Consider the following 24,008-nt stretch of genomic DNA (forward strand, 5'->3'; position numbering starts at 1 on the left):
TTTAAATAAGAAATAAAACTTTTTCCTTCTCATAATTGTTTAATAAAATATGTAAGACATCACTTAATATACTTCCCATCAGAAAAGATTCGAAGGCCTCAGTCGTACGAATTTCCTTGATAACATTTTAAACTGAGAGCCAAGTATAATCGATTTCGCTTTTTCTGCTAAAAGCGAGCATTCCAGTCGAGTACTCTACATGCTTCATTGATTTTATCGCATATACTTAACAATTACATTTCAATAGGTGCTTAAATTATAAAATGATCTCCAGATCATAGTTTAGCTGATTAAAAATTTAAAAATAAGTTTGAATGGGAAAAGAATAAAAATGCGGTAATCCTCTACATTAGTTTATTATAAATCACAGTGATAATATTTAATATATAATGAAACCAAGTACATGAATACCGAATAAATATAAAATTTCACTTCTTGTTTTGTACCTTTATTTCGTTATACACATAAACTAATGAGTTAATAAGCACCATCGCTAATAATGATCATATTGAAGAGCATCATTATATATTTCATAACTCATTTTTTAAAGAATACTTAATATGGAGCTAACGATTCCATTTAGAATTAATTTTTTAGAAGTGTGTGAAGATATTTTCGATAGGAAGCTACACTTCTAAGATATTAATATGTTGAAATTGTACTATTTCTAAACCATAGGATAATAATATATGCATACATTTATGTTAGAAATTTTTTGCAAATATTTGTAGCTATTTGTATGATTTTGCGTTGAAATTATATCGATACGTAAATCATCTTTATTTCTTTAATTAATAGTAAAAAATTTCATTTCTTAAACAATTAGCTAACCACATGTAGTAATATGTATACTAAAATACTAATATACTAAGTATAATACTAGTACTAAATATAGTAATTGTGACTGTTAGTCAATCTAAATTTAACTCTGGTTTAAGAAGCGTCTAGAATTAATAGAATAATTTTCCTAAATTTAGCAGAAAAAAACAAAACAAATATGGTTAGAGAAATTTATCTAATTTCTTATTCTATTATGGTTTGATTTTGTAATTACTTTGGGGTTTTTTTTCTGCGGTTTCCATGTTTAGGTTCTATCCAGAGGAGAAACTCCATTATTAGTTAATATTCAGTTGTTTACTGAAAACACCATTCCTATACTATAATAAGTTTTACTTCAATAGCATACTTCATTGAATGTTTCCCAGTTATATTCATCAAATAATTGCCATCCATTAACATATTTATATTGGTTTTGAATATTTTAAAAATATAATCGTTTTCAATTATTTCTTTTAGCAGTGTAAAACATAAACATAGTATAATTCAGACTTTGAAATATGTGCTCTCTAATCAGTAGCTAAAGCTTGATTTATTTAAATCAAAAAAGTAAATTTGGCTTTTCATCGAGTCGCTTGATATTCCTTTCTCACTAAATGATAAATATGAAATGAAATCTTTGTTTACCTGCAGGAGGAGGAAAATAATTATGCTTCCTATTTGTGGCACAATAACATCAAAACAATTTGTGATCATTCTTGGCTTTAGCCAGATGCCAGCCTCTCTCACAAGGATGTACATTTTCTTCTCAATCAAATCGCTACTTCGCAATATTAGCAAATACCTGAAAGATTCTAACGAAACTCTTCTAATATAAGAAGATCGTGAAGTATCAGCAGAGATGTTGGTGGAATTCCAACCAGCAACGGCGATTTATTTGCTAAAAGATGATGCTTCGAAAACATCGAGATTTTTTTCTCTCTGACCCGAAGGCTGGATGAAATATGAGTTGGCAGATATTATTCTGTAAGTGACGATCTGCTCTCTCTGAGGTATGCACCCATTTACGTGAAGTAGTCATAAGCTATCTTGTAAACTGCCTTTTTCTATGTTATTGAAAAATATGGCCAAGATCAATTAAATAAATATAAAATTGTTGTAAAAATAAATATATCACTGGGATGTTTCCATACCAGCTAAACCAGTTCTCTCATATTTAAGTATAAAGTATCGCAATAAATTACGAAAAAGTATAAAAGTCGGAGGACTATTGTAGAAGAAAATTTAAAAAAAAATAGTAGCCAGAAATTTAAAAACAGATTCTGGTTACCAAAAAAAGTATATTTTGTACTGAGATGAATCCACTAAAGTGACTGATGGAAATAGCAGGAGGTACTACCGAGAATCGTCTGTCCTGATGTGAATTCCAAGCGTTATGTCTAGCTACAAGAAAGACTTGTTCTTTGATACACCTTTAAGTAGGGACTGAGGCAGAAACGGAAAAGCCTGTAGTAGAGCTTATAAAAAATTATTTCCGTATAAGCAGCAACAGAATTTCCAGTAATGTCTGCATATTTATTTGTAAACGCTCAAATCTGGGCAATTCCATGTTTGTGAACGAGGTTGAAAGGAGAAGATATCGCAGAGATCTGCTGAGGAAGAATTTCTAATATGTTTGGGGATAATCCAATCACAAAGAGAATAGTATTCTTCGGCCATCTCGATCACCAGATTTAGCATGAGGACTAGATGTACGAAATACAACTGAATCCGGTAAAATTTTAAGTAACCAGACTCTCAGTTACTGTAGAAAATATTCAAAAAATGTCTGATATCTTCACAAGTATTAAACGTTTGTGAGACGCTGCTGTGAATTTGGTGTTATAATTGAATATAATTCAAGCACCTATTTTTTTATTGAAATGTCAATTTCTCACTTGATTGGCACGTACTCAATATTTAATTGAGCCAGTTTCGCTCTCACATTTCATTACAAGCATTCTTATTTCAAAATTTAATTTGATTTTAAATTTGTGCTATTTTTTTATTCACGTTATTTAATAATTTATGTCAATATTAAAAAAATATACAAACTAAAGGATGATTACTTTAATCTCTCTATTGTCACACAAACGCAAGAAATAATTGATTCAAATATTACGAACACAGGAAAGAACTAATTACGTATGACTTCCAGAAATGCTTATTTCAAAATGTTCATTATAACCATTTTGTTTGTCGTCTAGCTTTGGTAATGATATTCATCACTTTACCATTATTTCAACATTGATTTACCCATAATATAATCATTTACCCATTTTTTCTAGAACAATGAAAGATATTTTATTAATTTATTATGTAATTAAGACAATCAATGTTGAAATAATTGAATTAATGATGAATCATCGCATTGTGATTTTAATGATCAATTTTATCTAATCAACTTGACATTATTCAAGTTAATATATATCCTGGTCTGAGAAATTTCTGTTCTCACAAAATATCTTTCTTTCCTCTTTTGTCAAATATTCCTTTTTCATTTGTTGTTTCTTACAGAATGATAACTTCTTAATGAATAAATTGAAAATTATCGTTTCATTGAGAAATGTTAATGCGACTTAAATTTCATTAAATTAAAATTTAATAAGCCCAGAATCTTCGAAAATATACACTCTAACAAATAATTGTATTTGCCTTCTAGAAGCACTTTATTATTTTGAGGTTTTTCGGTCATAAAAAATATTTTTAATCAACTATTTTCTTTTAATCAAATTATATAAAAACTGAATTCATTATCAATTTTTAAATGATAAATTATTTTAAAACACCCACAAGAAACTTGCTAAATCATAAATAAATTAAATTATTATTATGAAGTTTAACGAAAATCTCCCAGCATAATCCTTAGAGGAATTAGTTTCAGAGTTTGAATATATTACGCACATTTATTAAATTAGTATATTTTAACGATTTGCATATGTAGAATTTCCCTGCTAAAAAAGTATATGTGCCGCTTGAATTAATCTAGTGGTGTTTTAATATATTCTGAGCATTTTATGATTACGGCAAACATCATTATAATTAACAAGCAAATTAAAAGTATAGAATATTATGTATAGAATATTGGGGCATTAAGAATTCTCCTAAAATAATGCCTTCTAACCTTATGCAATTAAAACAGTAGTATTCATATAATGCATTATATGTTAATTCATTCATTTTATGTGGCATATATTCTTTTAAAAATTTCACTTAGTATTAATTATCAAATATCAGCGATCGATGGAGGTTATATTCAAATGATGTATTTCGAGTGCCAAGTTTTCTAGCCTAAATCATATTTTAATGAACTTTTTGCTTAGCCATTTGGCAACCTTTTTATGAATTATTTTTTAAAATAATTTTTAGTTAAAAATAAAGACAGAGTGGTGTTGCTAATTCTAAAAGTTTTTTTTTAACAGTTCGAAGGTGATTATAATTAAAATTCCCCTATTTAGAGCAACCTGCCGCTGAAACTTAGCAGTAGATTGAGATCAAAATTCGCAGATGGATTAAACATAATTGGCATATGTATCAAGAAAATATACAAAAGGAATCAAAGAAAAAGGATAAATGTCAGATACATGATGATGATCAGCGTGATAGGAAAAATAAACATTGAAAATGACCGATAAGCAATAAAATTAAATAACTATTTCAACTTTAAGATAGAAACTGATAAGTTTTAAGAATTTAAACCGAACAAAAGTTAGCAGCCATAAGCCTTAACTACGGGAATGAAAAAAAAAATACTTTGAATAACGTACGTACAGATTTTAGTTCAGTTCAGTTTAGTTATATTAGCGTCCCATTTCAAAGCAACACTAGAGCTATTTTGAGACGTACCTCGTAATTTTGAACCATAGTCAGATGACGAGGACGACACCTGTGCTAGCAACCTCCTCACCGCACCGCACCACACTAGTGGAAATATGTTTGGTTCGGACGGATTTATCGTGCACCAGACCCACTTACACGACGGTTATTCGGTGGAATCGGGTCTGAAACCCTCCGGTTCCGAAGCCAAGACCTTACCACCAGGCCACTGAGGCCCAATATTCGTACAGAAAAGTGGGGCTGCGACGGCCTGGTGGTAAGGCATTGGCCTCAGATTCGGAGGTTTCTAGATTCTTGCCTCGATTCCACCGAAGGACCACCATGTAAGCGGGCTTGCTGCACGCCAAATCCGTGGGAGCCAAATGCCTTTCTACTGTTGTGGAGGAAGCTTGGAGAGAGGGGTTCCGGCCTCGCCACCAAACTTTGGTTGAAAATTACGAGGTGGGTCCTGAAATTTCCCAAGTGTTGCTTTAAAGCGGGATGTTAATATACCTGAACTAAACTAAACGTACAGAAAAACGGAAATGCAATTCAAATCACGATTCAGAATTGGAACAGGATGACAAGCATTCACGTTGTATTCCGACATTTCCTAGTCTGGCGATGATGATTCTGTTGCTCAAACGTACGTTATTGGTAAGGGACAAAGGAGTTATCTCTGCCCTTTTGATGGACAGGGGGAAGAGGGTAATCCACGTATGAACTAAGAAGTCACCCTTCCTTTCCACAGATGACTGACTCATATAAGCTTATGACAACATTCATTCTTGAGCCATTAGCCTTTAAGGAAATGTTTTTGAATGATCCAGTAGTATATTCTGAGATGGCAAGCTATAGATATTTGTTATGTCAAAGAGGAAAAATCAGTTCTTTCTGTCAATCGTTTTCAGGCAAGATTGTACCTTCCCATATCTCGCACAGTCAGTAAAAGCATTTTGCTCCAACATTTTAAATTGAGCGATTTATTACTTCCTCTTTTCAGGATTCATGGGAACCGCGTCCGTTTGATTTAACTATGAGGTCATGCAAAGATTGTGGTTTTCTCTGTTGGGTTTGACGAAGTCTGCTTCACTAAAATTACTGATAATCATATTAGACCCTTTAAAATATGTTGTAGAAATCAACATTCATAAACCCGAAATGTTATGATTGTCGTAAATTTCTAGTCTGATCACATTAAGCTCTTTTATAAGATCGTCCTGCAGAAGATAACAACTGCTTCACTTGTTGCATTTCTTGATAATTTACTTGTGTGCTCAAACTCAGTTGTTTTGTTATTTTATTCTTGCTATTCATGCTTATTTCATACCATAGATGTTTCCATTACTTAAATTTAAAAAAGTCCCGATGACATGTTGATCGATAATTGATCAATAAATGTTAAAGCTGTTATTTTTGGTCCGTTTTTATTATTTCTTAGTTGAATTTCACATATTCTATTGCACATCTCCCATGGTGAACATTCTTCTCGGAAGATTCCTTTCGCTCATCTAATGTTTAGTTTATTTCTGTGTTAATCGGCTGACCAATTTTAATTTCAGGTTGGTCTGAACAGGAGAAGTTTAATTATAATGGCTTTGTATCTAGTCATTAACATCGTTTTTACAAAGAAAAATAAATTGTTTCTGAATCTGAATGGATTAGAATTATGTGGTGCAAAAATATTTTTAAATCTGACGAATCTCTTGCATTTTCATGAAAATGATAATTAAATTAATATTTTTTTTCTGATACATCAATTTTGTGGAAAATAAAATATTATAAAACCTGATCACTTTATCACTTGCTCAAGGAATAAGACTACTGCCATTTCAGCAATCATGATTAATATTTATTTGTTGAGATTTTGAATAAAAATTCTGTCCGTAACATTTTTCTAAGATAGAGAACGGATTTCGAACACAAAGTTAAAAATGGAAATGACAAATCAGATAACCCTTATAATTACTGAGAACAAAATATTTATTGACCATATAGATTTATAAAATTGCATTCGTCTTTATGGAACCTGCATACTCAAATGCAATCGAACGAATATGCCTGATGCATTGACAATAAAAAACAAAGCTCCTGTTAAATGGTGCTACAATGAAACTAACAAAATTGAGCTGCTTGTGAAAAGAGAGGATAATAAGATCACTTTGTGTCGATCAGTTTCAGTTAGCTGTCAGAAGAAAGATCCGGGAAGGGGGGGGGGTTGAGATGACAAGGCATGACTTGCGAACATTTGGAAATTCTAGTCTTGAAGGATTTACAATAAGTATACTTGCTGCTTTACGTTAAAATTAATTTCATCGACTTAGAACCATTTTCAGAAAAAAATTTGTGGAGACAGTAATGTTAAAAGTAATTAGATATTTCTTTTAATATTCTATTAATAAATTGATTCTGATAAGAAAAATCAACTTAGCAAGCAGCAATATTTTTAAAAAAATTGAAACTTACGAAGTTTTTTAGCATAAAATATTTAATTTTTAATATTTTATGTATTTCAAGTGATTGTATTTATTTATATTATTGATAACTAAAATTATTATATAATTGAAGATCTGACAGATAATTATTTTCGTTGTTTATTCTGAAAATTCCAAAATATGTTTACATTTAAAAAGAATAATTAGAATTCTGTGACCTAAATCCATGTTAATTCTAACTAATATGTATGGTGATATCTACAAAACATTTTAATGATCTGATTTAAACTGAAAAAAAGCTTTAAATAAAGAAAGCTTTTACACCAACAAAAATAGAAGTCTGAGCAAAAGTCATTTACATTTTTGCTCAATATAAATAATGTATGATAATGACAAGTAACGATAAGGACAGATTATTCAGCTTAATATAAACTTAATGTTTTCATAAAAGATCTAAACGCAATATTTTTATAAAAATCAATGTTAATAATAACAAAAAATTAACTTTATGAGCATAACACCTTCTAATTGGTTTTAAGTTGGCGCAACTTAGCTAGTTTGAATTATGTTGCGAAACTTTATATTTCATTTATTTAATTTTATTTCAAAAATGAGTTCACTTGTGATCAGTGCAATTAGTCACGTGTTTTAATTCGCAACTGTTTAGATGGTAATTTATGTCCTGAAACGGTTTCATTGTTTTGAACATCCAAAATTTTAGAGATGCATTATAATAAAGGTTGTACCCCTGAATTTTAAACAAAAGTTTAAGTTTTCAATATCTGGAACAATATATCTTGATATAACAGGGATATCTTCAATTTTATCCACAATATTTGTATTCTGAATAATCGTAATTTGTTATCTCACACAAGTAGTAGCATAAGGCTTATTTTTCATAATGATCTTCAAAACATCGTCTGTTAGCAACTGGAGAATATTTCGATCGTGTTAATTGCCATAATCGTATTACATCAGAAAAATAAATATAAAAATTGGCATTATAATACTATGCATAATACTCTTTTATTTATACTGTTATAATAATCGTAATCTGTTATCTCACGCAAGTAATAGCATAAGGCGTATTTTTCATAATGATCTTCAAAACATCGTCTGTTAGCAACTGGAGAATATTTCGATCGTGTTAATTGTCATAATCGTATTACATCAGAAAAATAAATATAAAACAATCAAATATCAAACTTCAAAACAATGGAATTCGGAATATGCTATTTTAGAGTGTAATGAGAACTGAAAAAGAAAGCTGAACGTTGAGAAAGTAAAAATTAGTACCATTTCTACCAAGGAATGGATTTATTCTAAATATTTTTTGTAATTAATTTTCAGGGTGGAAGAATGTTTCAAGATGAAAACGAAACTAACCATGCACCTTTAATTATCAAATTTTGAGACAAACAGCACTTGTAAAAAACTTAGATCTGATATTCAATTTAAAACAATTTGAATGCCAGCTATAAGATTTGGAGTCTTGCTTCCCAACTAAACGAGAGAATATATATACATTAAAAAGTAGAATTTTTCTAATTCTATAATTTGTTATTTTTTTTAGTCTTAGACTAATACTTTACAATTATAAATATGGAATCTTGTTAAATATTTTTGATAAATTTCATTACCAGGTGGCACCACTGGAATGGAATCCAAATTTAATTAAATGAGCTGATTAACTAAACATTAAGATCTGAATGCATTGCATTAGAAAACATAGAAGTATACAAAATTTCTATTAAACAAAGCATTGAGTGAAAATTCAACAGCAAAATTCCATTTTTACAAATATGAAACAAATCAAGTTAAATAAAAGTGCTTACATTATAAAAATAAATACAATTTATCTTCCTAAGAAACTTTTTCTTCTTCGCAACATTAAAACAATCAGCATCGAAGCAATCCTCAGAATCAGAATATAGATAAATAGCATGTATACACATATTAATATAACCTCAGTTTAGTGATATTAAAGACAGAAATTCGTTATGCAAATTTGCCGGTAGAATGATTTACTGTACAGGTAATTAAAACTAATTTCAAATTGTGTTCTCATATATAGTGACTCCAATAAATGTATAAATACATTCTAATCTCTTCATGAGTCGTTTCTGAAAAATTGATTCAATGTAATTGACTTTAATCATTGTCGGAGTGAAGGGTATGTACCTCTTTATTATGCGATAATCATGTTACAATTCCATGGAAGTTGCTTGGGATTTCAGGTTGATCACTGAAAACACTGTAAATTAATGAGCTACACTGGGATGCTTGTCAAGAGAAAGGAGTCCAATTCAGAAGTCTTCAAAAGCGCTTTAGAATATGGTCAAACTGGCAATTCCTATTAAATTATCATCCTCAGCTCAAATACATCCAAAGTGGAGTGATATTAACGAAACACATTATATTTCATGATTAATGCAACCACGATTGGCAAGCCCGGAGGGCCACAACACAAATCTTCAATTACTGAATAAATTGCTACAGTTGCTACATTTCAATTTACTGCATATAATTTGCTCTGATTTATGGCTGGAAACACAGAAAATTTCATTTGACTTGCATCTTAGTTACACTGTATCAATACCCCATTAAATAGATTCGAAGATTTGCTAATAAGATGAAGGCAAAATTTTGTCTTTTAGTGTTATGGAAATTCCGATATGAACCTTGCCTAGATTTGAAGCATTTGTGTCATTTAATCCCTATAGTATTTCAGATACTAAAAAAGTGATTCATTATCTTCGAGATCCTATTTGTAACTAGAATTATCTTAATGCTAATGAATGTGATTTATATTAGGTGAGGATAAATATTGGCATTATTAGGAAACCTTAATTTAATTATATCTTCATTTAATGAATGCTTAATGTAAATTCCTGAAATGTTCTCGGTTTTGTTCTATCTGTTATATTTAATGCATATTGCTGATTGTTCGTTGCTCATTGTTGAATTGGCTTTTGTAATATTTTGTTATTATTCCCAAACAATAAAATCTGGAGAATGTTGAGAATGTAAAGAGATAAATGTTTATTATTCACATTTCATAAGTCAAAAATAAAATATAATTGACTTTCCTAAATCAAGTATAATTTTGAGTGTGATTTTTTTTTTGTCTTCAATATTATTTATCTCAGCCTGAACGCAGTTTTTATAATTATTTTCGTAATACTAATTTTTATTGATATGGAATTGCAAAACGGGATTTTTAAAAAGCCTTTCCTTTGAATTAATACGCTTTCTAAGAGCAAAATATTATCACACTGTAAGCTGATTATTAAAAAAGACTGGCATACATTAGTTGCAATATCTTATTACTAAATATTTAAGAAAGTGTATGGTGAATTAAGAAATGAAACATTTAATAGTACCCCTCCAAAACCCTGCTCTGAGTTTGCTTGAGAGCAATGAGCGAAATATAGTTTGCCAACGGATTCTAAAACCCTCCGCGCTTTTGAGCATGCGTTAGGGTGGGTTTAATTCGTCAAAATAGGGGTGAGAGAAAGGATGAAGGTAGAAGATATTTACATTTAACAGGTAAATTCGGATTACTCGCGGACTGAATTAAAATAATACAGTCAGAAACGACGCGGTACTCACATACATGCGGAAAAAAAATGAAGGAAAAAGTATCAAATAGAGAAGAAATCAAGGTCAAATAATGGCGAAGAATTCTGGAAATGAGCGTCTCACTCTGGAAATGCGCGTCTCACCCCTCAGCGAGATAGAATCGTTGAAAATTGGTCTTCTTGAGATATTGAAACCAACAGTACGTCAGGAGTGTATACTCCTGGTAGAGTCACCCAAGGAGTGAAGGTCATTCCCCTTTGCCCAACTGATGCAAAAAAGTACTTGGGGAATAGTCAACATTTTCCCTCTGACTCACATACATGTGAAAAAAATGAAGGAAAAAGTATCAAATAGAGAAGAAATCAAGGTCAAATAATGGCGAAGAATTCTGGAAATGAGCGTCTCACTCTGGAAATGCGCGTCTCACCCCTCAGCGAGATAGAATCGTTGAAAATTGGTCTTCTTGAGATATTAAAACCAACAGTACGTCAGGAGTGTATACTCCTGGTAGGGTCACCCAAGGCGTGAAGGTCATTCCCATTTGCCCAACTGATGCGAAAAAGTACTTGGGGAATAGTCAACATTTTCCCTCTGACTCACATACATGTGAAAAAAATGAAGGAAAAAGTATCAAATAGAGAAGAAATCAAGGTCAAATAATGGCTAAGAATTCTGGAAATGAGCTCATCTTTCCACGTCTCACCCCTTAGCGAGATAGAATCGTTGAAAAAAGGTCTTCTTGAGATATTGAAACCAACAGTACGTCAGGAGTGTATACTCCTCTTAGGGTCACCCAAGACGTGAAGGTCATTCCTCTTTGCCCAACTAATGCGAAAAAGTACTTGGTGGATAGTCAACATTTTCCCTCTGTCGTCTCAGATCTTCGAACAAATTGAAGCTGCTCTACTCTCCCCACTACGAATTTTTCTTTTACAAATTTTGATACCTATCAACTTTTTGGAAGTTTTTTAGATTCACGGAAATTGTCTATTAAAGCTAGACAATCCAGGAATAGTAACTGCAACATTTACTAGAAGGTGAATTGTAACGTTCACTTAATTTTAAGAAAGTCTTTCTCTTTAATCATTATAAGAAATTTGTTTATTTTAGGTAGGTAACTGTTAAGTAAGTATAGATAGTGTTATATAAAATAATATCGAGAGTTCAATCATATCTGTGTTACGATTAACAGTAATGCTTGACTCTGAAAAGCAAAGAAAGAAATTCAACATTTTGCCTATCAAACTATTAATAGGAGAACTATTCTTTTCGGAGAGACATATCCAATCAAGTGGCAAGGCTCTCTAACCATCATATTTGAAACAATTCAAACAACACTTCTTTCAGACTTGCATGGAAATGGAATAAATCAGGGCACAATATAGCACATGTGCATGATCCACTATGAAAGCTGCAAGGCAGAAAATTACTTGGAATGACGATAAGAAAATAAATTATTTGGTTTGATAATATTTTAAGAATTTTACTAAACAATAATATTTCAGAGCATTTTTCTCTTAATAAAGTTTCTCTCCTGAAGAGTGACCTTTCTTCAGGTGAATATTTTAGCTTGCCATGAATGCTTTACTCATAGCTATGTCTCAAAATTATATGCAGAAGTGATTATATTTTAAATAACAATTAATAAAATGGCACAATAATCGCGAAAAAATAATAAGCATATGGAATAAGAGTATAGATGTATTACAGCAAAGAAATATAAAATAAGATTTAGATAATATTTGCAAAATTATAAAATACAAAATAAGCTGTCCTAAAAATATAAGGACTTTTCAAGAATTTTTCTTTAAACTCAAATTTTTCATCCATTCTTTGAATTATTTTTAAAACTCTAATAGGCATATTTTGAATGTGTGTCTATAGTGATAACCAACTGTGCTTTACTTGTTGCTTTAATCCCTGAATAGTTGAAAATTGACGACCATACACATCTCGTAAAAGTACTCTCCAAAGTTTTCGTTTGTATTCAGATTTGGGCTGATGGCTGAAAAGCTCTTGCTGAATAGAAGGTATGAATAGACGCATTGCCTTTAAGACGCAATTATACATACTTAATGGTCAACGTGAGAAATAGTTTTATCAAATTTACCGGCAATTTTGCATACTAATGTTTAATCATGGTGAACGTAAAATGTATACTAAAGTTTTAAATCAAGTCTATTATTTCACTTGGATAAAATTTCGACATCGTTGTCGAGAACATCCAAATCCCCCCTAACTCTATAACGATGGTTCGAACGGTATCAAGTGATAAAATGCTTGTAATTTTATAGCGAGAAAAGATGTTTCGTTGTTAGAGTTAAATTTCAGCAATAGTGCAGAATTTCTGTCGTAAAATTATTTCAGCTCAGAAACTAATCAAATGTATGAAATACTTCTATTATTCATTCAGTACGTGGATAATATTCTTAAATTTTACTAAGCACATCATGCTGAAAATACTATAATACAAGACCAGAATGAAGGATTTTGTTGAATCATTCTTCATGCAAGCAAATATGAAGCAAATTAAAATTGCCATAATGATTGATCGGTATAAGCAACTCACTTGTGTGGGATATTTCCACCGTGAAATAGGTAACTTATGATGCAATAAAATACATTTGATTTTTTTAGAGAAAGCACATGTGGTTTCTGTTTCAGAAGAAATGTTTAAATGTTTGTATTTAGATATAATAAATGAATTATTTTTAAAACAGATTTATTATTCTAACGGTACGTAATAAACGGTGCTCTCAGGTACGTAATAAAATTATAAAGTAGATAGTAAAATAATAAATATAAGCAAAGTAGATAATAATAAATATAATATAACATTATACTCTCAGCGAAGAAATTTGGTTACAATTTACTATAATAATTTTTGTTAAGGTGTACGTACACACTAGAAGATTTTTTTTTTTTTTACTTTTAACTTTTAAAATCCAGTTTTTTCACAGTAGGTCATAAATATATGTTTAAGCTCATTTCAGTGAGAAAAACCATATTACACTAATTATTAATTAATTAAACAATAATTAATGAGCTAATTACCATATTTTTTGAAACATGATATCCTAAATTCGAATTTGTTTGACACACAATTCTAGTTGGAAATTATGCCTAATATTAGTCTTCATGTTGTCTGCCTCAATCATGTTATAAAAAATATATAGTTTTTTTAAACAATTTTTTCATTAACGATGAATAGAAAAAGCGAGATTTTATCTGTAATTTTAACATTTAAATAGCTATTAAAAATTTATTTCTTAAAATATAACTTTGATTGAGGCACAAAACATCCACTGTTTCATACAAATTATTTTGATATATAAATAATTGTATTTGGTTAATTTCTTGTTGAGTTATGATTATTCGAATGAAGCAACATAGTGGAAAAATATCATTCTTCATAAAATGAGTTTTAAAAAACTGTAACTGGAGTTTTCAATGAAAGAACCTCAAGAAAAATAATTATAACTCGAGAAATATTTTGCATATTGGCACCATCTTGGTATCGTTTGAAATCTAAATAATCAGAGAACATTATTAAGCAATAAAAAAAAATATTCGATATTTTGACCGATTTTCGTAGTTTCAAGTGTGTATGTACACTTTAAAATAGTTTTAAAATGGGGTAAGGAGGAATTATTTTATTTTAATTTTAATATTGTTACAAACAATAATCTGAATTGAACTGGTTAAATCAAATAAACTATTATGTCGGGCTTGAGGAACAACCCAGGAAGCAGATATAATTGTAAATAGTCCTCTTAATTTGAAAGCGGAAAAGCCAAAGCACAAAAATAATTAATTGGGCATTTAAGATATTAAATATTGAATCAAATACTTCAAAAATAACTCTTCCTGTTTTTTCCATTTCATATATATATATATATACGTAGTGCATAGAAATGACGTAGTGCATAGAATGTCGGACTTGGTTCCATTCATTGAACTCTTATGTGAATTTGATAATTAAAAAAAAGCATGTTTTACTTTAATTTTGCTTAAAGAAATTGATTATCTAATTTGGAGATCAAATTTGTTTATTTGAACGAATGAAACATCTAAAATAAGTTGTTTTTTTTCCGTATTTGAAATTTTATATCTTACAAAGTCCATTACAATATTTTAAAGATAAATAAGTAACAAAAAAATTTAGAATTGAAGTAAAATTTTATTTTATCACTATGCATTAAAAAAAAAGTTTCGGTAGTTGAAAAACCACATAAATATAATTCAATGACAGTAGGTTTTACGACTATGGTTCAGCAGATTAAAAAAGAAAGAAAAAGTTTGTTTTACTCTAAGTATAAATTATTGATACATATATTTTTCATATCATATAAATTTGTCTGAATGCTCTCGTATTCCTTTGAGTTCAAAATAAAATGATTGGATATTTTATTTTTCTTAACGTAGTCGGCATGCTATTTGTTTTGAAAGAGCCATATGATTTATCCATAGCAAATAATTTCTATCTTACTGGTGGCATCCAGACATATAGATTCGTGGCATTCAACAGAAAAGCTATTCTTAAAGTCTCTCTATTATGTAGGCTTCACTGTTCGGGTGATTTCTACAATAGCACTGACTCATAAATGGACGTCGCAGTCAGATCATAGAAAAGAAAATTTATCCATTTTCTGACTTTGTGTCGCCTTGATACAACCTGGGTGGTGATACAAAGGTTCGTGAATGTAAGCCTTTCAGCATCCGCATTCGTGACAGATCAAGAAATCATATTTCTTGCATATTGAAATATTTTTCTCATTCAATTCCACGATAAAGAGGACAAAAATAGGCTATGGATTATATATCTTCGCTACCTAACGTTTTCCATTTCATCCTTTAGAGATGGCCTCCAATTTATTTTTCAATTCTATAGATTAAGCAACTTTGTATTTGGAAAAATATGATGAAATGGATACACACGAGAATTTAAAAAAAAACCGAAATCGATTTGGTTGAAAGTTGTTTAATATTCTTGACATTTTTTAAAGTAATTCCAGGTTTAATCAAATAATGTTTTCCGTTGCCGTTTACTTTAGTAATATTAATTTTCTGTTTTCAAGCAACACAATGACTGTATGCAAAGGACATCATGATTTTAAACCCTAGGCTGATCAAGGAAAACACCTGATCTTGCATCCTCATTACATACTTTCGCACCTCACTAACATGAAGATTTTTAGTCCACAATGTCTAATTCAACATCAACTGGACACACGTTCATGATAGATCTTTAGTGAAATCAGGTTTCGAAATGCAGACCCTCCACCCGAGGAGCCGAGTTCTTGCCACTAGACCACATTGACCCTAAAGATGCTTTAAAATGAAGACTGAGAAATAAATATAAAATATTTTAGGTGCCCCACTCTTAGGAGTATATCTAATGAAATAACCCATATGATACGACTTTTTCTAAATATCTTCTATAATCTTTCACTAAATTGAAAAAGCTTATAGTTAAGAAGGAAGCCACTTAAATTACATCTCATTATGAAATTAAACATCATTCTGGCTATATATATATATATATATATATATATATATATATATATATATATATATATATATATATATATATATATATATATATATATATATATTATATTATATTATATTCTGTATGCGATACCCGAGAATAAAAGGTTAATACAATCATTAAAATGCACTTTATCATTAATAAAGGCGACCAGTAAACTATAGAAAAACGTAGAAATATATCAACGAATTGGGCATTCATTTTTAAATGAATGTGAATGACATTCTTTAGATTGTTGTTTCTATCATTGAGAACTATCTTATTTATTTTTCGTTATAAATTGAATTCCCGTGCTCTAGATAGTATGGATAGCGAAACACTGTTGTGTGTAGTCCATTGCTTTCTTTGTATCTAATCTCTGAAAGACTTTAATTACGACCACTATGCATAATGTTTTTTTAATGATTGCTTGAGAAAATATTGACTGCAGTAATTATGAATGGAACTGATTCAGTGACGTTAAAGTTTTAAGGAAAGTCAGGCACGAGTGTGTCGAGAGGCCATCTAACTGAAAGGGAAAGAAAATGGCGACGAAAGGGTTGAGATATTCGTCTACTCATAATTCCTTAACTATTGAATAAAGATAGACTATTTTATTGAAACACCTATTTACCTTGTCATAATGGTTAATTTTATTTCTATAATTTTTGTTTAATATCTATCCCTTTCCCTCTGCTTGTTAAATGTTGCTAACACTACAACTAGATTAAAGTAAAAACAAAGTGCAGATAAAATGTATTCTTGCTTTCCAAAAATACGGTGGTGTCGTGGTGGAATCAAGTTGAGTGATTTACTATAGATAAAAAGTTTTATCAAACTTGTCATCTTTAGATAACAAGTTTTATAATCTGTAAATCATCAAATTATCATCTGTTTTAACATCGCTATTTAGCTGCTTCAGCATCCGATGATCGAAATATACATCTGATATATTGATATAAAAAGTTTTTTCGGAAAAAATTGTATAATGTATTGAATTAAACTAAAAATCTCCTGAAATGTCACGCCAGTCACTGAAAAACTATGGTTACCATGTGTAGAAAAAAAATATACCATTTCGTGTGAATTGTAATATTTTTATTATATGCATTTCATTTACTTAAGTGATATGAGAGAAAGGAATATTATTAGTTAGATATTTTAATAAAATCTCTAGAATATAAAAAAATCCTTAGCTCATAAAATGGTATCTGTAAGATATTTTTATCAGTACATATCAGTTATATATCAGTATCATGAAATCCCAAAATCTAATCTTGGATAAAATGTAAATTTTTACGCCAGAAAAGAACTGTAGAATCTAACAGAAAATTCAAAAAGTACAAACGAAAAAATTTAAACTTACGAAGAATCGTAATATTATTCATAAGCAAATGAACATAAAGTGAAAATAGATTCTAAGAATTGCTACCAAAAATGAAAAGGAAACTACGAAACAATGTTAATATTCATGATTACTATTCATAGATCTCTCGTTTTAATTTTGAATATATTAAAACCTGCTGAGGCATGAGAATTTCGGACTTCGCCAGCAAATTAAAACAAGCAATTTATCACAACTGATGAAAGAGTCCTTCATTTTTTCTTTTTTTTGTTAGAAAATAAAAATGATAGGAGACTAAAATTATTTGATGGGGCAGAAACTGGGTTATTCTCATCAAAAGACACTGATTGCTGCTTTTAAAGGATACGAACAAAAGGCATTTATAAATTTCTAAGGAGGGGCGATAGTGCTAAATTTTAAGTAAATAGTGACAACTACAAACAAGGCACATCAGTTTCAAATAATTGGTATTCTACGAAACAGATCTTTATAGAGAAATAGACGACGAGCATCACTATCTCCGAAGTTTGTATATCCTCTGGGTGTGTTAATTATCCCCTCATTTCAGCGAGGAAGTTGGCAACATTTTATTTACTGAAGTAGGAGTGCAAATTTTAACTCTGAAGTTAGAATTCACTCAATATCAATCATTTTCGCAGTTTCAAAACTTTGTAGCTCTACACAGAATACCAACATTCTTGGAAAATATTAAATAAGTTTTATCTAAATTTATATGTGTTCTACTGCGAATCCTGTAAATGAAAGCAATGCATCTTCAGAGAATAAGAATGATTAAAAATAAATTATTTCGGATGCTTTACTAAAACACAGTATTTTAAACTATTTTTTTCTGTATCAAAGTAAGAGCATGGTGGGAATATTTTTTTAATGCAGATCTAAATTCTAAAGGCGCTCATTTTCTTAATTTCTATAGTGGAGATCTGTAACGAGTTGTCTAGTGGAGTGCCCGAGTTGCCTAACGAGTTGCTATCTTGCTGGGATGCAAAGAAATCTAAATTAAAATTACGGACGATTAATACATAAATTCATTCTCTAAGAGATATTGTTTTTATTATAATACATTTATGACAGATTTTAAGAAAGTCTAAGACTTCATTCTATTTAATGTTATTAAAAATTTCTATTTAAATTGCATCATTTTTAAATAGTAACCAAAAGTCCACATTTAAAATAAGATGGTAAAGAACTAATAAGATCTCCCTTGTTGAAATCCAAGATATTTTTACAATAACATGTTGCATCTGTTTCTATTCCTGATTTGCAATCTAGGTTAAGAATATTCTTGAAAGCGTAGTAGCTGCTATGAGTACCGACCGCAGTGTATCCTTAAATGATATATATTTCCACGTTCTAACTGGATTTCATTACAATGCACCCGACAGCAGTATGACTATGTCTGAATGACGAATAAGAATTTAAATAAGGAACTGCCACTAATCACTAACCAAGCCTCCAAGAGCTTTGTGTATCGTATATATTTTATGGTTTCCATATGAGTTTTTCAGAATGGTTGTAATACTATAAAAGATCACCAGAGACCCAGGCTTTGCTATACGAGGCATCTGGATGCTTGAGTTGCAATGAACATTAAACTGTAATTATGGTCATTTACAAAATAGCCATCATCGACCACGCACTAGCCTTCCCATATAGAATATTTCACATCATCAAGATTATTAATGCCACTCTTCATGGTAACTAATTGTACCCTTCATGGAAGCGGGGTCCCTCTTATTTTTTCGGAGATTTTTCATCTCCAAAATCCCCATAGTCAAATCACCCCCCCCCCGGCTCCAAGATCCTCTTCAAAATAAATAGGAAAGAAAACTAACCCATCTCTGATTCAAAATCCAACTAAGAATATATTATAAACATTATCTGAAAATAAAGCGGAAAAACAGAGATAGCTTGCTTAAAATGTCATGTTCCCTATCATATCAAATAATATTTTAACATAATTTATATTTACTAGTAAGCAACAATAAATTTTGATTTAAAGAATAAAACTTTCAGGATGTATGATTTTTGAAGTTTACTATTCATTTTAAAATAATTTCATATAGTTTTAACCAGATAGTATTATTTCGTCTAATTCATTATACGTAATATATTTTGTGATTGCCTGGTAGTAGGGGCGGAGAGATCCAGGCTGAGAATCCGATTCCACGAAGAATTGCCACCCAAGCGTATCTAGCACACCGAATTCCGCAGAGCCAAACGTCCCTACCCCGCAGGGGAGGCGTGGAAATTTGGAGAGGCGGTCCATTTAAAGTGCAGACCCTTCCTCATCCGACCGCGATTTAAAAATGCGAGATTCATCCCAAAATGGCTTTAATTTTGCTTTAAAACAGACCGTTAATACAATTGTACGAAAAGATATGGAATATTAGCGATATTAACTGCAAAATTGAGATCTGGTTTGGCCTTTTGACAGCATTCCCCTGAGTGATTTTTTGTTTCAGAAAAATTAAGTAGATTTCTGATTAATAAAATTAAAGCAAAAGGCTAAACGTTTTTTCGTCGGTATCTTCCAGACATAATAATGTACAGAAGTTATATTTGCATTATCTTAAAATTGAAAACATATTTTTAATCATACCAATGTTTAACCATACTAATGAAATGCCTCATTGAATTTCCTGATTCTGCTTCATTCAATTATAGCTAAATTTGTAAAGAAATTTCCCTAAGATATTAAATAAATTAGGAAATAATCCGGTAAGCTGAATGATCATATATGATATTCTTAAATTTTTCAACTAATTTTCTGTTGGTATACTTTTGAACGTACTTATGCAGCACGCGTCATTTGCGGCTTACTAATGATGTTATCAACTGAGTATTTTTCATGAAGAATAAGAACGTGAAGTTACAATACCGTGTAAAACAACGTGCAATGCGATTAGTTAGAAAATGCGAATAGTTAGTTCGTTATTAGATTATGTCTTAGGACATGATTCCATTTGGTTGGTTTATGTGCACAAAGGCTATAACAAAAGTACTAAAATAACATTGTTTAAATTTTTAACTTTTACTATTTTAGCAAGAGTTTAGAACAATTTAGCAAAAGTTCGACAATATATCGTTGAAAGAGCCATGGATATCAAGTTAGACATGATAAATTTAATTGAATTAAACAAAAGCAATATTTCAAACAAATTCGTTGATCGCCATAGGCGGCTAGTTAAATACTGTGGGAATACAAGACAATAATATAGGTTTACTCCTTCTACAAATGAATAATACGCATGAAGATTGAATATTCACATTTCATGTAAAAATTTAAAATCATTTTGTATTATATTATTAATGTCATCTCTGTATGTATTATGGAAAGCTGAAATAATTCTTATAAAGAATGCAATTGAGCGATGTACGTTAAAACTCTACTTAGTCTGTAATTGTTACGTAAATGAAAATACTATTTGAATACAAATTTGAGCGAAATCCCGAAAATTGAATTCACATGCTAATAGCACTATAAAATGATTTATTAATTCATGCGCTATCATTTTAAAGCTTTCTACATTTAACAAATAATCTGTTCATTTCATTCTCTATTATACGAATAAGATCTAATTATAAACATTATTCCATGCAATGTAAGATTCTATCACGTAGTTATTATTACAGAAGAAATGTATTAACTTAATTAAGGAGGTTGTTTAATTAATTTATTTTGTAGCATACAATAGAAGGATTCAAAAGTTCCAACCCTAAATTGTTTTCAGTGAAGATTGGCTCGTTTTCAAATAACATTTGTATCATTAAGAGAAAATCAGTTAGGTGTTTTCAACAGCCAACAATGGGTATTATTATCCTGATTTCTGACATTTTCAAAATTAGCTTCCTCTATACGGCTAGGAGAAATGAAAATACAAATAAATATGATCAGAAAGCAAAATTCTATGACTTACTGAATTGTAGTATTGTTTTCATTGTTTCTACTTTCCATCATTAAATTCACGCACTGACTATTTTCAAAATCATATATTTAGAATAAGATTCGAACAATGTAGAACAATGAAATATTTCATTGCAACTAATACTGTATCTTTAGAAATGATAAATAAATCAGTAAATCTTACCTTCAAAACTTAGAACCATTTAAAGCTTTTATAGTTTTGTCTGTATTTCAATTTGAATGAAAATATTTCTCGTACTTGGACTTACCCAAACAAATTTAGCTAAAACAGGAATAGTTCAATAGGCTTTTCTTTGAGCAGTAAATTAACAGCAAGCTTCTAATCATTTTGCTCTTTTTATTTAAAGTTATATATATATATATGTATGTGTGCGTGTATGTGACTGTGTGCGCGTGCGTGTGCGTGCATGCGTTGTATGTGAGTGTTAAAATGATATATATTCGCAACTACAATCTTGCTTCACGGATAATATATTTGCCTTAACGATGAGCTTTCGATGTATGCAGTTAAGCGACATTGTCATTGCTTATATTTTCCTGATGGTATAATGAGATTCGACATTTTTCCATTGGCAATACTGTGAAGAAATTTATTCACCACTTACATTCATTATGATCATGATGAAGTAATTATTTCTCTAATCTCAATGCTTGAAATTTAGAAAGATGCTTACTTCTAAAACGATCTCTACGAAGCATATTGGCTGTTCCTTCTTACGAAACTGAAAAATATTATTTTCTATTTATTCATACAAAAATATTCTCAACACATGGCACAAAATACAACAAGATTACCTTTCATATAAAATATAAAGAAGATTCATAATAAAAATCCTTTTTATGGAAACCCTTTTGTCTTACCATAAGAAGAGGTCGTCATTTCCTTATTTAACCATATAAACTAGAAATAGTTTATAGAATCCTGTAGCAATCCTGACTAAGTAAGACTTTATTAAAAGTATTCATTACCTGAGATGCTTGATGTCTTACATTCCGTAAGAGTTTTGAATCAAAAATTGTACCCACCTATAGCAGAATTAGCTACTTGAAATCCAGATGTCCTTTGGGGTCCCACAGCGATTGTCTCAACAGTTGTCATCGTAATTATCTTAGCCAGCGTTGCCGTGCATTTCAGCCTCATTTCCTCAGATCTGAAGTGGTCCTCTTGAACTCGAAAACGAAGGCCTAACTTAGTGGAGGACAATCCATCTGGGTATACAGTTGGTGGATACTGGGAAAGGAATTCTGGCTTCACCTGAAGTAAATAATATATTCTCACTTATGACGTAGGAAAGGTGAAGGTAGCATTTCACCGATGATTTTTTTCTACATAATATAGTGGCCAATGAAAATGTACTACCACAGATTTTACCATATTTCATGCACGAGACTGATATAATCATAAGAAAATACAACAGCAAAAACGGCTATGCAGTCATATACTCTAATTGCAAATAGATCAATCTTTTTAGAAATATTATTTGTCTAATTTAAATTTACATTGCCAAAGTCATAAAAGCTGAAGTGGTTATTTTTCATTGTCCACTACTGCATCATAAGTGAATGATTTTAGCTGAAGACACACAAACGCAACATATCAAAACCAAAACATACGTAAAAATATGCCACAAATATTTATTTCAGTCTGACATAAGGAAGTTTCATTTAGTGATATAAAATCTAAAAATAATTTTTCAACAAGTTCCTTCAATTAGCTTTCAGAACACTCTCAGTTTAAAATAATTATTTTGTAATATTTTCTTGATTATTTATGATAAAATGAATCTTAGTAATAAAATCAGAGACCTTTGACTATGGAACGTTTCCTAAAAATTGAATTGGTTAACAAATGAACATTTTTCATGAAACATACCTAGTTCTAGGAATACATATCTTACTCTTATTGACCTGTAAATGTTGCAAATCTGCTATTATAAATTTTATATATTCACAGATAATTGCATTTCATATAAAAGAATCACACCATCATCATCAACAAATTTTAAATAATTCGCAAATTTCCAACCGATCTGTCGAGATGAATTATAAAAAAGTGAAATATGATGGCATGTTGTTAAGTAGTCACAATAGGTTTAGTATTTAATGCCCAGGTCTCAGAGAAGAATTTTTCCGTCAGTGTAAATCAAAGATGGGGAATTCTAATTGAACACGCATACTTATTCGTTTATTGAAAAAGAACAATATGGATCGTAATTCAACTGCACTTTTTCCCAATATTATTTAAATTTATTTACTTTTGGAATGTAGGTCTGTTATTTTGTTCAAGTAAAGTCAGTAAAACATAATTTCCCATAATACAAGAAAGGAAATTTAACTAAAATTACCTTTTTACATCCAGGTATTATTGCGTTTCCAGAAATTTATTAAAAATATATGCATGCGACTTTTCTATCTTTTAGTTTATGATGTTTTCTATTGACAAATGTTTGTTTTCAATTACGAGTGTTAAAAAATGATTCCAATTTGATATAGCAAATGCACATCAAAATAATGTTCTTGTTTCAACAAACTTATTTA

General features: G+C 30.2%; 1 protein-coding gene across 2 annotated transcripts in view; it reads right to left on the reverse strand.

The window, feature by feature from the left end:
• The window catches only part of LOC129960507 (synaptogenesis protein syg-2-like), a 250,103-nt gene that overhangs the window by 20,651 nt on the left and 205,444 nt on the right, over window positions 1–24,008 (reverse strand). The window contains exon 7 of one of the 2 annotated variants that reach the window (XM_056073982.1): window positions 22,497–22,725. The exons of the other annotated variant lie outside the window; for it this stretch is intronic. Within the exon in view, the coding sequence (XP_055929957.1) occupies window positions 22,497–22,725 (229 nt within the window). The remainder of the gene's footprint in view (window positions 1–22,496; window positions 22,726–24,008) is intronic. 2 annotated transcript variants of the gene reach the window in all.

The sequence above is a fragment of the Argiope bruennichi genome, chromosome X2 (genome assembly GCF_947563725.1).
Source record: "Argiope bruennichi chromosome X2, qqArgBrue1.1, whole genome shotgun sequence".
NCBI classification, from domain to species: Eukaryota; Metazoa; Arthropoda; class Arachnida; order Araneae; family Araneidae; genus Argiope; species Argiope bruennichi.